Here is a 15,575-nt window from a genome sequence, read left to right as displayed (position 1 = left end):
GGTGCTACATTTTGGTAGGAATAATCCAAATAGGACATACATGGTAAATGGTAGGGCATTGAAGAATGCTGTAGAACAGAGTGATCTAGGAATAATGGTGCATTATTCCCTGAAGGTGGAATCTCATGTGGATAGGGTGGTGAAGAAAGCTTTTGGTATGCTGGCCTTTATAAATCAGAGCATTGAGTATAGGAGTTGGGATGTAATGTTAAAATTGTACAAGGCATTGGTGAGGCCAAATTTAGAGTATTGTGTACAGTTCTGGTCACCAAATTATAGGAAAGATGTCAACAAAATAGAGTACAGAGAAGATTTACTATCATGTTACCTGGGTTTCAGCACTTAAGTTACAGAGAAAAGTTGAACAAGTTAGGTCTTTATTCTTTGGAGTGTAGAAGGTTGAGGGGGGACTTGATAGAGGTATTTAAAATTAAGAGGAGGATAGATAGAGTTGACATGGATAGGCTTTTTCCATTGAAAGTAGGGGAGATTCAAACAAGAGGACATAAGGGGGCAAAAGTTTAGGGGTAACACGAGGAAGAACTTCTTTACTCAGAGAGTGGTAGCTGTGTGGAACGAGCTTCCAGTAGAAGTGGTAGAGGCAGGTTCAATATTGTCATTTAAAGTAAAATTGGATGGGTATATGGACAGAAAAGGAATAGAGGGTTATGGGCTGAGTGCAGGTTGGTGGGACTAGGTGAGAGTAAGCGCTTGGCATGGACTAGAAGGGCCGAGATGGCCTGTTTCCGTGCTGTAATTGTTATATGGTTATATAAGAGTCAGGATGTAATGCTGAGATTTTATAAGGCAAGGCACACCGCACTTAGAATATTGTGAGCAGTTTTGGTCATCTTATTAAAGAAAATAAGTGCTGGCATTGGAGAGGGTCCAGAGGAGATTCACAAAAGAATGGAAGTGTTAACCTATGAATGTTTGATGATGCTGGGCCTGTATTCTCTGGAGTTTAGAAAAATGTTAGGTGTGGGGGCGGGGGAGGATCTCCCTGAAACCTATCAAATATTGAAAGGCCTGGGTAGAGTGGATGTGTGGTGGATATTTCCTATAGGGAGGAGTCTAGGTCCAAAGGGCACAGCCTCAGAATAAAGGGGCATCCATTTAGAACAGAGATGAAGAGGAATTTTTTAGCCAGATAGTGAATCTGGAATTCATTGTTACGGATGGCTGTGGAGGCCAAGTCATTAAGTATATTGAAAGAGGAGGTTAATAGGTTCTTGATTAGTCAGGGTATCAAGGTTACAGGGAGAAGACAGGAGAACGGGGTTGAGAGGGATAATAAATCAGCCAGGGTGGAATGGCAGAGCAGACTAATGACATAATTTTGTTCCTATGTCTTATGGTCTTATTTACCATAAGTTAGAATCAAGACAGCTCACAAGAAGGCAAATTGGACACTTTTTGCGCATTCTTCTTAGCATCTCAATTCATACAAAGTTCCCTTTGAAAATGCCACTTGAGTTCAGTTGTCTCAAATTTGAAGGATTTGTGATTTTTTTCTCCTTTTTATTTGAAGTATAAGGTTCACTTTAAAGTATTTGATGTTCAATTGTCATTAATAACTGGATCACTGCAATGTTTAGTGCCTATTGTTCAAATGTAGCATTACCAGGTTGTACAATTTGGTCTGGAGTTGGTCATTCATATTTATTCAAGTATTTATTCTCCAACTAACTAATTTTTAATTAATTTCTTTCTTTGTTTATTTTTAGGTAAAAGACCACACGATTGCAGACTTGGAAATCCATGCTCGGAACTTGAAAACTCAGGTGAATCAGCTGCAGGAGGCCTTATTAAAACAGGTGAAGGAATTGGCAAGTCGGGCCAAAGAAGTGGAAGACTTGAATGAGAAATGTCAGAAACAGGAACTTGAGTTGCAGAGGCAGTCTATCGTGGAGAATGATAGGCCACAGATCACCCCTTCGATTTTCAAAGAAGCTTCCCAGATTCTTGTTCAAGGTGGGCGTCAGCCATTTGCCTACAGTCACACAGTCAACGAGAGCTTGCTGAGTTCTCCAGAGCTGATGAGAAAGCAAGAGGAAAGTCTTGAATGGATGAATGGACTTCATACGTCCAGGATCTCTGAGATCAGTGGTGTTCACAGTGCAGATGTGGAGCTGATGCAGAGCAGATCATCTGGACTTGAGAAAAACACAGACAGAGGGAACCAGGACATTCCCTCTGCTAAAGACAGAACACATGGGCATTCTCCATCCCCATCTGATTATGCACATTCGCTGTCTGAATCTTCCGATGCTGAGAAGGTGAGAGTTGGAAAGTTGATGCTTTTAATATAATGTTTTTATTTTAACTACCCACTGCTGTACAATGAATTGTTAAAACTGCCCAACATTTCACTGGCACCAGTCTACCCACCAAGAAGGACAAATATACAGAAAGGGCCAGCAATATCATGAAGGATGCCATCCACCCTGCTCATGGACTGTTTGTCACACTGCTATCAGGAAAAAGACAGCACAGCATCCACACCAGGACCACTAGACTCAAAATAGTTACTTCCCACAAGCCACCAGGCTGATCAACACCACCACCACCACTACTACATACACATCACCTGGCTTCACTTTATGGGCATATAGTCAGACAATGTATATAACAGAATAACAACTTATAGACCACTTTTCATATAAACAGTGCAGTTCAAAGTGCTTTACAATAGGTTAAGGTGAAAATAAAAGTCAAAAAGATGTCAGTTAAAAGCAAGGTCAAATAGGTTTTGAGGTGGCATTTAGAAGTGTCAGCTGAGTCTGCACACCTTATAGTTTTAGTTACAGTCGGCCCCTCCTGATCAGATCGAGAAAACCCGGAAATGCTCTTCTAGCACTCGTTGTTCGAGCACGTACAGACTTTTTTCTCTTGTCCTTATTCCCTTAACAATGCAGTATAACAACTATTTACATAGCACTTACGTTGTGTGCAGGCCTCCGTTAGTCTCGATAGACCATGGATTTGCACCTTGGAAAGTTTCGAGGCGCAAGCCTGGGCAAGGTTTTTTTTAATGGAAGACCAGCAGTTGCCCAAGCTGCAAGTCTCCCCTCTCCACGCCACCGATGTTGCCCAAGGGAAGGGCATTAGGACCCATACAGCTTGGCAACAGTGTTATCACAGAGCAATGTGTGGTTCAAGGACACACACGCGGCCTCAACCATGGCTCGATCTAGCGACCTTCAGATCACTAGACGAACACCTTAACCACTTGGCCACGCACCAACACTTGCAAGATGATTTAAAGTATGCAGGAGGATGTACGTAGGTTATCGTGGATCGGGATTAAAAAAAACATGGAAGTTTTCTTATTATGTAAGTCAGAACAGGTACATCCGGTATTATTTAGCGTCAGTTAGTCAAACATTTGTCTTAGTATATAGTTTATATTTTCCCTTTCTATGCATATAAAACACTTAAGAAACATATGTATTTCAATAATTAAACCACTGCGTTGCTTAGTAATAATTGTAGCTTTCATCGGGGCAGGGCCTTTCTCACTTTATCCTTTAAAATTGTTCCGATCGTTGACTGACTGTAGCCTAATGCTTTTCCAATGACCGGTGGCGTTTCACCTCGTTCCAATCGCTTTATTAATTCCACTTTATTTTCAGTCATGATCGTGATTACTTTCGTGAACAGAAACACTGCGGATTCAGAGCTCTGCCGGGTCCTAAAAACCACCGCACTGAGACAGGTTAAATAAGGGACTTGAGCATCCGCGTTTTTTGGTATCCATGAGGGGTCCTAGAACCAGTCCCTCGCGGATAAGGAAGGCCGACTGTATTGAATTCCACAGACCATGGGGTATAGGGGTGTATTTAGGCCATTCAGCCCATCGAGTTGTCCTGCCATTCTATCATGGCTGATTTATTATCCCTCTCAACCCCATTCTCCTGCCTTCTCCCCATAACCTTTGACCTGATTAATCAAAAAACTATCGACCTCTGTCTTAAATATACCCGTAACTTGTTTTGCACAGCTGTCTGTGGCTCTTTTAAGAGCCTCTTAAATAGGTACATGGAGCTCAGAAAAACAGAGAGTGCTAGGGAAATTCTAGGCAGTTTCAAGAGTAGGTTACATGTTCGGCACAACATTGTGGGCCGAAGGGCCTGTAATGTGCTACAAATTTCTATGTTCTGTGTTTAATGTATTCCTCTGGCTAAAGAAATTTTTCCTTGTCTTTGTTCTGAATGGACATCCTTCAATTCTGAGGCTCTGCCCTCTGGTCCTAGACATTCTCATGAAAGAAAACATTTTCTTCACACATCCACCCTTCAATATTCAATAGTGTTCAATAAGATTCTCCCCTCCAACATCCCCCCCCCATTCTTCTTCCTCTGACACCCTTCTTCCTCAACACTACCTGCCAGTTCACTTATCATTGTATCGTCCGTAAACTTGGCCACAAAAGCCATTAATTTCTTCATCTAAATCATTGACTAATTGGTCCCAAAATCAAGCCCTGTGACACACCACTAGTCACTGGCAGCCAACCAGACAGAAGAGGTCCCCTTTATTCCCACCCTTTGCCTCCAACCAGTCAGCCAATCTTCTATCCATGTCATACCTTTTCTGTAATAAATTGGGCTCTTGTTGAGCAGCCTCGAGTGTGGCATCTTGTCAAAGGCTTTTGAAAATCCAAGTAAACAACATCCACTGACTCTCCTTTGTCTATCCTGCCTGTTAATTCCTGAAATTCCTAACACAGGTGTGTTAGACAAGTTTTTTCCTTTAGAAAACCATTCTGGCATTCTGCTAGTGCCTTCCCCAGTGAAGACTGATGCTGTACTGCCATCATCTCTGTTAGTGTCCCCTTCCAATCAACTTTGACTGGCTCTTCTATCATGCCTCTGTAATTCCCTTTACTCCACTATAATACTGATACATCCAATTTTAGCTTCTCCTTCTCAAATTGTAGGGCGAGTTCTGTCATAATCACTGACTCCTAAGGGTTCCTTTACATTAAGCTCACTAATTAATCTGAATCATTATGTAACACCCAATCCAGAATTGCTGTTCGCCTAGTGGGTCCAACCAGAAGCTGCTATAAAAAGCCATCATGTTGGTATTCGACAAGTTCCCTCTGTTGGGATCTAGCTACTTATTAATACTTCCTGTTACACCGCTGGCATTTGGGGCAGCAATGAAAGTACACTATCTCTTGCCTGTCCTTAGCCATTCCATTGTTGAAGGATACTTTATTGTTGTTTCCATAACAGTTTTGTTTTACTATTAAAGGTTGTTAGCCCTGAGCTGAATCCCCAAACCTGGAGGACCAGTGGACCATTCTTAGTCTGACCTCTATGACCTGTTTGGCATGGGTGACCTACCAAGAGCCAAAGAATAAAACCCTGACTCTAGCCAACATAGCTCTCCAGGTCATTGTGGCACACAAGCCTCCAAACCACGGCAAAGTTGTGGTCCCCTTGGAGGTGGGATCCAGCACTAACCTAATTTTCCCTATCTGCCTGAATATTGAAATACCCCATGTTTATCACAGAGTTGCTCTTTTAGAGTGTAGTTCAAAAAAGCTGACCTGCAATTTATCCTTCGGATTGTTAAAATTTTAAAAACTGGTGGAAGAAGACCTGAGAGCTCAAGCAGGGTTATAAAACTAAAGCAATTCTATGGTGTATGCTGGTCCCAGACCATTGAGAGCTTTAAAATCAAGTAAGTGAACTTTAAAATCAATTCTAAAAGATACAGAAAGCCTAGCAGAGGAGCTAGGATGGGAGGGATATGCTCCCTCAACCTGGTTTTAGTTAAAATTCTTAACAGCGACATTCTGAATGAGTTGCATTTTGTCAATAGATTGCTTGTAAGGCCGGTAAAAAGTGCAATGCAATAATATTGTTCTCAGTATAAAGTCCTGAATTAGTTTTTCAGCATCATTACGTGACAAAAGTAGATGTGCTTTTGCAATATTTGTGAAGTGTAGAAATGGTCACTTCCTTTGTTCGGATCAGTTGCAGCATAATCATTTTGTTGTCTTTTACTCTTGTGTACTGAAGAATGTTTATTACAATCTTGATTTTTACATTGCTTGTGCAGCTGGGTCAACATAGGATTATACAACTTGTGGGCATGGCTAGCATCTTAGGCCTCTTTCATAAACATTCATACAAACACCCACTGCCCCCTTTTCCCTTCCCTGGTGCACCTTGTTATTTACCCCAATTTTTAAAAAAACTATTAGATTGTGAATATTGCAGAAATGATTGCAGGTTGCGTTTTTCTTCACAGGTGCAACTAGAATTGAGATTGGCAACAATGCAGGAAGATAAGGCATCAACAGTGTCAATCCCTGATTGGATAAGTGATAGTTGTGGCAGCTGTGAGTATGTCAGAAAGAGCAAGCACACACACAACATCCGAACTCCACACTCACAGCATGAGGGGGACAGGATTGAACCTGCTTCTCTGGGGCTGTGAAGTGGAAGATCAACAAGCTGTATCACTGTGTTCTCCTTTGTTTTTTGCAGATATAGATCTAACTACTTTTGGCCATTCATGGCAGGACAGCACTCTCAACAAAGGAATTAGCCATCTGAAACTCCTTTGAAATGCCTCTAGTGCCAGCATATCATTTCTACATCTTCTGATCATGTGTTGCTTCTTTCTAAGGACCTGATTTCAGATCTTGGACTCCTCCACTGGCCCACTCACATTGTGGCTGATCCAAAATGGCTACCACCTCATCATATAACCATATAACAATTACAGCACAGAAACAGGACATCTTGGCACTTCTAGTCCATGCCGAATGCTTACTCTCACCTAGTCCTACCTACCTGCACTCAGCCCATAACCCTCCATTCCTTTCCTGTCCATATACCTATCCAATTTTTTTTTTAATGACAAAATCAAACCTGCCTCTACCACTTCTACTGGAAGCTCGTTCCACACAGCTACCACTCTCTGAGTAAAGAAGTTCCCCGTCGTGTTACCCCTAAACTTGCCCCTTAACTCTCAACTCATGTCCTCTTGTTTGAATCTCCCCTAGTCTTAATGGAAAAAGCCTATCAACGTCAACTCTATCTATCCCCCTCATAATTTTAAATACCTCTATCAAGTCCTCCCTCAACCTTCTACGCTCCAAAGAATAAAGACCTAATTTGTTCAACCTTTCTCTGTAACTTAGTTGCTGAAACCCAGGTAACATGATAGTAAATCTCCTCTGTACTCCCTCTATTTTGTTGACATCTTTCCTGTAATTCAGTGACCAGAACTGTACACAATACTCCAAATTCGGCCTTACCAATGCCTTGTCCAATTTTTAACATTACATCCCAACTCCTATACTCAATGCTCTGATTTATAAAGGCCAGCATACCAAAAGCTTTCTTCACCACACTATCCACATGAGATTCCACCTTCAGGGAACTATGCACCATTATTCCTAGATCACTCTGTTCTACTACATTCCTCAATGCCCTACCATTTATGCTGAATTTATACCATCATGCTGAAGTATCTTAAGCCAAAGCCTCAGTTCTGCACTCATTGTCTTACTCTAACACTGTTGCATTCCAATAATGGCTGCTCTGCTTAAACGTAACTTCTTTAGATTGACCTTTGCCAAAAACCGCATGCTTTCTTTCAGTGGTCATGAGATTATAAGGAGCCATTGCCTTGTGCATTGTGGGAGTGAGATTTGAAAAAGCGAGTGGGGCCATTTGGCGGGCTTGAGATTCCAAGGTAATTGGGCACTTGGCTAGGGGCACTGAAAAGAAGTCAGCTCTAAGCAGGGTGGCTATTGTTGGAGTGGGATAGTTTTAGAATGGAGATCTGAGGCTTTGGCTCAAGAGGCTTTAGCAAAGTGAAGCGAAGGCCATTTTGAATAGACCATTGTGTGAGTGGGCCAGTGGAAGGGTCTTAAGATGTGAAATCAAATCCTTAAAAATAAGTGATATAGGATAAGGAGATGTAGAATCTTTGTGGCTACTATTTTTAAGAAAACTGCAGGTGTAAAAAGACCCTGATGGGAGTTATATACAGACATCCGAACAGTAGCCAGGATGTGGGTACGAATTACAACAGGAAACAGAAAAGGCATGTAAGAAGGCTAATGTTACAATAATCATTGGGAATTTCAATGTACAGGTAAATTGGGGAAACTCAGGTTGGTGTTGGATCCCAAGAGAAGGAATTTATAGAATGCCTATCAGATGGCTCTCTAAAGAAGCTTGTAGTTGAGCCCTCTGGGGAAAAGGCAATTCTGGATGGGGTGTTGTGTAATGAACCAGATTTAGTTGGTTAGATTAGGATACTAGTATTGACAAGAGCAAACACGAGGAAATCTGCAGATGCTGGAAGTTCGAACAACAACACACACAAAATGCTGGTGCAACTCAGCAGGCCAGACAGCATAGCCTGCTGTGTTCCACCAGCATTTTGTGTGTGTTGTTGTTAGTATTGACAAGAGTTTAGCTGACTGTCAGGAGGCAAAGAGTGGGAATAAAGGGGCATTTTCTGGTGACTACCAACTTTGGGGCTGCTGCTTTTCACGATTTGGATGATGGAATTAATGGCTTTGTGGCCAAGTTTGCAGACTGTATTTACACAGTCATACAGCACAGAAATGGGCACTTTGTCGTGCCGCATAACTCCGATCTTTTTGCCCGCTACACTAATCCAATTTGACTGCAATAGGTCCATGCCCTTCTACACCTCACCTATTTTAGTGCCTGTCCAAATGCCTCTTAAATGTAATTATATCTGATTCCATTACCTCTGTTCGCAGCACATCTCAAACCAATCTCTATAAAAGAAAAATGATCTCTCAGAACTCCTTCAAAATTTTTCCTCCCACTTTAAACCTGTCTCCTTTTATTTTTGATATCCTTACCATTGGGGGGAAAAGAATTGACTATCTACCTGTTCTATGCCATTATCTTTTATACTTCGATCAGTTCTCCCCTCAGCCTCCTTTGCATCGGGGAAAGCAAACCCAGGCTATCTTTTTAGTCCCTGTAAGCTAAAATTTGGACAACATCCTTATGAATCTCTTCTGCACTCTGTCTGGTGCGACCATTTCCTTTCTATAGCATGGTGACCAAAACTCTCCTTGCAGTCAGTCGAAAGTTTTGTCAAGTTACAATATAACATCCCAACTTGAATATTCCGTGGTCTGACCCTGTTTGTACTGTATATAGAGGGTAGATATCAGAATACCATATGCTCTCTTCATCACACTATCTGCCTGTTTGTCCACTTTCAGGGAACCAACATTCCTTAGCACCCAACCATTGACTGTATAAGTCCTTTTCATTTTTGACTTCCTCTGGTGTATGATATTGAATTCTTGCATTAACTTCCATCTGCCATGTTCTGCCTGGCTTTCTGGCCATTCTATTTCCTACTATACAACCTTCCTTTCTATATGCGGTGCTATTAGCTCTTGTATCAAACACAAACTTATTAATTATGCACCCGTTGAATCATGTTCAAGTATTACTATACACCACAGACATCATTAGTCCAGCATTGATCACTGTGGTACACCACTGGTCACATACCTCAAAATGGTGAAGTATCTTCCACCACCACCCACTGCCTCCATTCACCAAGCCAATTTTGGATCTAATTGGCCAACTCAATGTAGTACTGAGCTTACCATGCAGGATACCTTGTCAAACACCTACCATGCAGGACCAAATGCCCTACTAAAGTTCATTCTTCTTTGTTGGTGGTGGTGTTGTTGACTCATGGCGACCCTGTGGATGGTGTAGTTGTCCATAAGGTTTTCATGGCAAGATATGGAGGTAGATTGCCTGGTCTTCCTTCCGCACATGTAGTGTTGCTGCCCAGGTTGGGACCTGGCTGGATTCAAAGTCGGGACCATTCACCCATTAGATAGATAGATAGATACTTTATTCATCCCCATGGGGAAATTCAACTTTTTTCCAATGTCCCATACACTTGTTGTAGCAAAACTAATTACATACAATACTTAACTCAGTAAAAAAAATGATATGCATCTAAATCACCATCTCAAAAAGCATTAATAATAGCTTTAAAAAGTTCTTAAGTCCTGGCGGTAGAATTGTAAAGCCTTTATCAACAATAGCCTTTAGTATAAGCAAACTGGCTGGTAATTCTGTCTGTTTCCATGCTGTATGAACTTAACTCATTACCTGCCTGTTACCTCCCTCTGGTGCTACTCCCCTTTTTCTTTCTTCCATGGTTATCTGTCCAGTCCTATCAGATTCCCCCTTCTCCACTCTGTATCTCTTTTACCAATCAACTTCCCAGTTCTTTACTTAATCCTTCCCTTCCCCCTCCCCCCGGTTTCACCTATCACTTTGTATTTCTACCTCCCCAACCCCCATCTTCTTACTTTGACTCCTCATCTTTTTTCTCCAGTCTTGCTGAAGGGTCTTGGCCTAAAACATCGATTGTACTCTTGTCCATGGATGCTCCCTGACCTGCTGAGTTCCTCCAGCATTTTGTGTGTGTTGCTTGGATTTCCAGCATCTGCAGATTTTCTCTTGTTTGTGCCCTTCTTTACCATGGTTGAAATGGGTTCTGTAAGAAATTAATAAAATTTTGGCTGTGACAGAAAGAATAAATTGAAAAAAAATGATTAATTTTCCTTACACAGGTACAAGTTTGGATCTAGGAGCAAAGCTAAATCAGGAGCTTGAAACCACAGAACGTCTGGACAGTAGTTTCGTTGAGTATCTACAGCATCGTGGAATTGCACTGATAGATGCAGAAAGTCATGCAAGAGAAGATTCACTGTCTGCTGAGGAAGTGCCTTCTGCACAGCTACAGGTCAGTCTTTAACTTTACTTCACAATATTAAATAGGCACAGTGGTTCATGTAGTGTATGTGGACTCCAGTGAGTCCTTTGACTGAAGTCCTTATGGAAGGCTGCTCCAAAAGCTCAGGGGATCCGTGGCAAGTTGGCCAATTGGATCAAAGCTCTCAGCATTATCGAAATCCCCTCCCATCCTTTCCACAAGCTCTTTGACCTCCTACCATCAGACCTAAGGTACCACAGTATAAGACTTGTGAACACCCTGCTACCACTCAGTACACATTATTTTTGACAATGCCAGTAGCATTATAGTTGTATATTGAACTATATGTCATATATACACTTTATTAACATGCATCTACACAATATTTTTGTAATGTTATTATTGTGTTAGTTTTATTTTAAGTTCAAGTTTAATTGTCAATTAATTATGCATGAATATGTGTGAATATAGCCAAATGAAACAGTGTTACTCCAGAGCCGAGGTGCAAAACACAGTACCAACAGTCATGCACAGCACAAGGTACGTATACAGATAGCAGTAAAGTACAATTCATATAAAAAATATCTAATAGTCCAAGTTCCTAAGTATATGAATGTTGCAGCAGTCTGCAGTCGATTACAATACAGCTTGTCTTCTGCCGAGCAAACGCAGCCTCTGGCACCAACTCAGCAACTGTAAACAGGCAACACTGTGGCTTGAAGCCTAGTCTTCCACCAAACACACTGGTGGACAACACTGACGCCAGCATGGATGCTGCACCACACCACCTCCGGTATGGACTCGGCCTCTCTCCTGGACGGCTCAAGCAGGTGATACCGCAGCCTGAGGCCCAGTCCTCGCAATGAGTTTCCCCACTGTTGGTCCTGCCAACAAACCAGTGAACTGGACTTGCAGCATTCCATATTATCATGTCCAACAGGGTCTTGCGATCACATGAAAAGCAACTAAGACGATCACTTCGTGAACTGACTGCAATGCCTTTCTGTTGTAGGTCAACTCCTTCATTTTCTCCACCAGCGAGCAACTCACTGATAGACCCGCAGAACTTAAAGTTCTTAATGTGCAGCAAGGTCTTATGATTATTTAAAAAAGGTAACACATTTGGTTGACCCGGTGGAAGCTGCTGTGTCCAAGTGTCCATCTTACTGGAAACCTGTATGCTGAAATTTCTGTGCTATATACTGTGTTTTGCACTTTGGTCCCAGACGAAGGTTGTTTCGTTTAGCCGTGTTACATGCGCAAGGTTGAATGAGAATAACCTTGAACTTGAAAGTTAATTGTGTAATTGGATGTGGAGGGCGCTGACCTTCATTAAAATATAAGAGTAGAACCATGCTTTGGCCACAGCTGCAGTATTATGTTCTGCTTCAGTCACCACACCATAGGAAGGACATGACTGCATTGCAGAGAGTGCAGTGTGGATTCACCAGAATGTCACTTGGGATGGAGTGATCCAGTTATGAGGGGAGACCGGATAGACTAGGTTTGATTTCTTTGCATCAGAGGAAACTGAGGGGAAATTTGGTACAGGTATGCAAAATTTTGAGCATCATAGTGTGTATAACGTAGAACTTTTTGCACAATGGCAGATGTATCTGAAAGTAATATGTATAGATTTTAGGGAAGCTTAGGAAATTTAGAGTGTATTTGAGGAAAAATATCTTCACCCAGAGGTAGATACAGTCCCAAATGCACTAGCTGAGATGTTATCAGAGCTCCCAGCATTAAGAAGGATTTATATGAGCACTCAAAAGCCTGAAAGTCTGTGGATGTGGAAAGCACTGTTATACGATACTCATAAATTTTGTGCCGGATGAGCAGATTTTCCTGTCCGTTGAATGTGACTTTATTAATACTTCACACAATTTTAATTCACATTTTAAAATGTATACAATAATAATTCTGTGAACCTGTTAACAGAGCATGGCCAACTAATGAAACAAGTTTTAAGGAACCACTGGAACCTGCTCAGCAGACAAGCAGTGTGGGACTAGGGCTCTGGTGTGTAGACTGGGGAAGTGTGACAGGGATCTCTGAGTGGGTGGAGAGTGTGGCGAGCATTACCTGGTGAGCTGGGTGACAAGCCATTTGGATTTCTGGATGGTTGATGGATTAACTTGAGTGTTTCTGTGTAATTATGGGTACTAATTGATCGATGTGGATGTTATGTGCCCCTTGACCCTACCTTTAGGAACACACACCTTGAAGCGATAAAACCTGGAATAAGTAAACACATTACCTTATAATTATTTTTACAAATTAGCAATAGGGAATATGGCATAAGGAGAAATAGTTATTTCAACCTTCCACCTCCATGTTGCATGTAAGGTTAAAGAGAGAATTGCTGTGGATGCAGTTCACTGAAAATACTCCTGCAATTTTGTTTTCCATTGCATTCATATCAGGGCAAGTGCAATTGGGTGTTTTCCTGGTTCCTTTGCTTTTTGATGAAGAGTACTCACCTCTTCCTAAACACACAATCTGTGGTTTTCTTATTTTAAGGCCACATTTGTCATCTTTAGAACATCATCTCAATTTGTTTGTCAGTTTGGAACTGGGCTCCAGAAAGGAATTAATTCTGCTGAAGGTTAAACTGTTGGCACAGTGAACACAAAATAGTACTGATAATCTGGATTATTAAAATTAATTTAGCTGTTTTTGGTAGGTAATAGATGTTTTGGAATGGTCTTCATTTAGCTCGACTTGTTGGGGAAAATGATCCAGAAACTGCTTGCCATTTTCTTGTCAAAGCCAGATTCAAAAATTTGTAATTAGTACTGCAAAGGTCCTCGTGTTGTACATGTATTTCTGTAGTTGATGTTTTTATTGGAATCTTAGCTGGATAATCCTAAAAGGAAGCTTTCTCTTTGGTAAAGCTATCAACATATTTACATTGCTGTCCCCTTCTTCATAGCTCTGCACATTTTCCTCCTTGGAATAGGTATCTAAATCCCTTTCAAGTTGTCTTGATGCAGAGTTTTGACCTGAAATGTTAAGTTAACCTTTTATTTCCACAGATACTGCTTGACCAGTTGTTATAGTGTTAGGTCCTTTTTTGAGAAATTTGGATGTAAATACTTCTACCAGTATTTCAGTCCGTGATGAGCCAAAAGCTTTCCAATTTCCAATTTCTTCTACTGAATCTTTCCTTCTAATTGCTGACATGCCTTCCACTTCTAACAGCTTTCATGTTTTGTTTTACTGATTGCACCTCTATCAAAGTCTTCAATTTTTTCCATTTTCTGTTCAGAAAGTTCTTCATGTCTTGAACCTTCATAGAACCTCACCCTCACTGTTCTTTATCAGTCTTGAAATGTACCTATACTTGCCCAACTCTGAACCCAGTGTTCCAGTTGGAACTACCTAGAGATGTGAATTTTGATTTCTTTGGTTTTTAATAAAATGCCCTGTCTTGTTGGTGTGGGTGGGGGGCTTTGATTTCAATATGCTGACATGATCAAAGATTAGTTTACATTCGTCCTCAGTTGTCATTGCTTGACACTTGGTATTAAGTTGCAGGTGGCATACATCTGCCCATTTCATCAGTTTGTCTATGGCTTTTTGAAGTGCATTACTAATGATGTCATAGCTACTATTTTAACCCGATTTTTGTTCCCTGGTCAATTTGAAATTATGCCACTGATACCCAAGGCCATGATGCAAGGTGATACATTTAGGAAAGTCATATAGCAGTCAAATATATGCAGTAAATGGTAGGGCACAAGAAGTGTTGAGGAACAGAGAGACACAGCTGGATAGGGTTGTTAAGGCATATGGCAAGGTTGGAATATAAGGTGTTAGGACTTTATGTTACACTTGGAGTGTGGTGTGCAGTTCTGGTTACCACTCTATTGGGAAGCTAGGGGTGTGCTTTAGAGAGTGAAGAGGAGATTCAGAGGATATGGCAGACCTGGAAGATTCTAGCTATTAAATAGTCTGGGGTGTTTTCCTTCAAGGAGATGGGTGGGTGACCTGATAAAGTATATATGATTAAGAGAAGCATAATACCTAGGGCAGATAGAAGAATCATTTTTGCTATGGTAGGAGGTATCAAAAACAAAAGGTGAAAGGAAGGAGTTTTAAAGGGGACCTGAAGCAAAAGTTTTTTTTACACAAAGTAATTAATATCTGGAACACCCTGCTGGAGAAGGAGGTAGTGGCGGGATACAATTACTATGTTTAAGAAATATATAGAGACTTAAATCGGCAAGGCATAGAAGGATATGATCCTAATGCAAGTAAATGGAGTTAACGTTGATGGGCAAAAAGGGCAGCATGGTCGTGGTGGTTTCTCAGCTATACAGCCTTAACTCTGTATATTAAACAAAGCAGTGGTCTGTATACCTGTATTTACCGTCCAGTGATACATTTCTGTCCTGCAGTTAACTTTGTACCTGAACTGCCATTGGCTGTTAAACCCATGAGTTTTCACGTTGCACTTCATCTAAATGCCTTTTGGAAGTTCGTATACATGTCATTAAGATGGAGAAAGTGATCATTTTCTTGGCACCTGTTCATTTTAGGTTAGATGCCCATGTACAAATTGTGGATTTACTTGTATTAATTAACCTTTCAGTTACACTTATTCTCTTGCAAAAGACTTGCAGAGGCTTTCATGAATTCCCACGGCCCTGATGACCTTGTGATTTCAGTCTGAGTCCGACGTAACAGCATCCTTCAGGAGGGTGAACTCACAGAAAACGTTCAGCCCAGACAAGACCTGACTGAGTACTAAGCACCTGTGCTGATCATCTGGCTGGGGTGTCCACCGATGATCTTTAACC

At 41.3% G+C, this 15,575-nt stretch overlaps 1 protein-coding gene across 7 annotated transcripts in view; it reads left to right on the top strand.

Moving 5' to 3' along the window:
- pcnt (pericentrin) overlaps window positions 1-15,575 on the top strand; it is a 215,085-nt gene that overhangs the window by 150,770 nt on the left and 48,740 nt on the right. For all 7 annotated transcript variants that reach the window (XM_073046383.1, XM_073046379.1, XM_073046380.1 and 4 more), the window contains 3 exons: window positions 1,728-2,279; window positions 6,268-6,358; window positions 10,628-10,800. In XM_073046383.1, the coding sequence (XP_072902484.1) occupies window positions 1,728-2,279; window positions 6,268-6,358; window positions 10,628-10,800 (816 nt within the window). The remainder of the gene's footprint in view (window positions 1-1,727; window positions 2,280-6,267; window positions 6,359-10,627; window positions 10,801-15,575) is intronic.

The sequence above is a fragment of the Hemitrygon akajei genome, chromosome 5 (assembly GCF_048418815.1).
Source record: "Hemitrygon akajei chromosome 5, sHemAka1.3, whole genome shotgun sequence".
Taxonomy (NCBI): domain Eukaryota; kingdom Metazoa; phylum Chordata; class Chondrichthyes; order Myliobatiformes; family Dasyatidae; genus Hemitrygon; species Hemitrygon akajei.
Note: the sequence above shows the minus strand (reverse complement) of the source record. Positions and strands in the feature narration are given on the sequence as shown.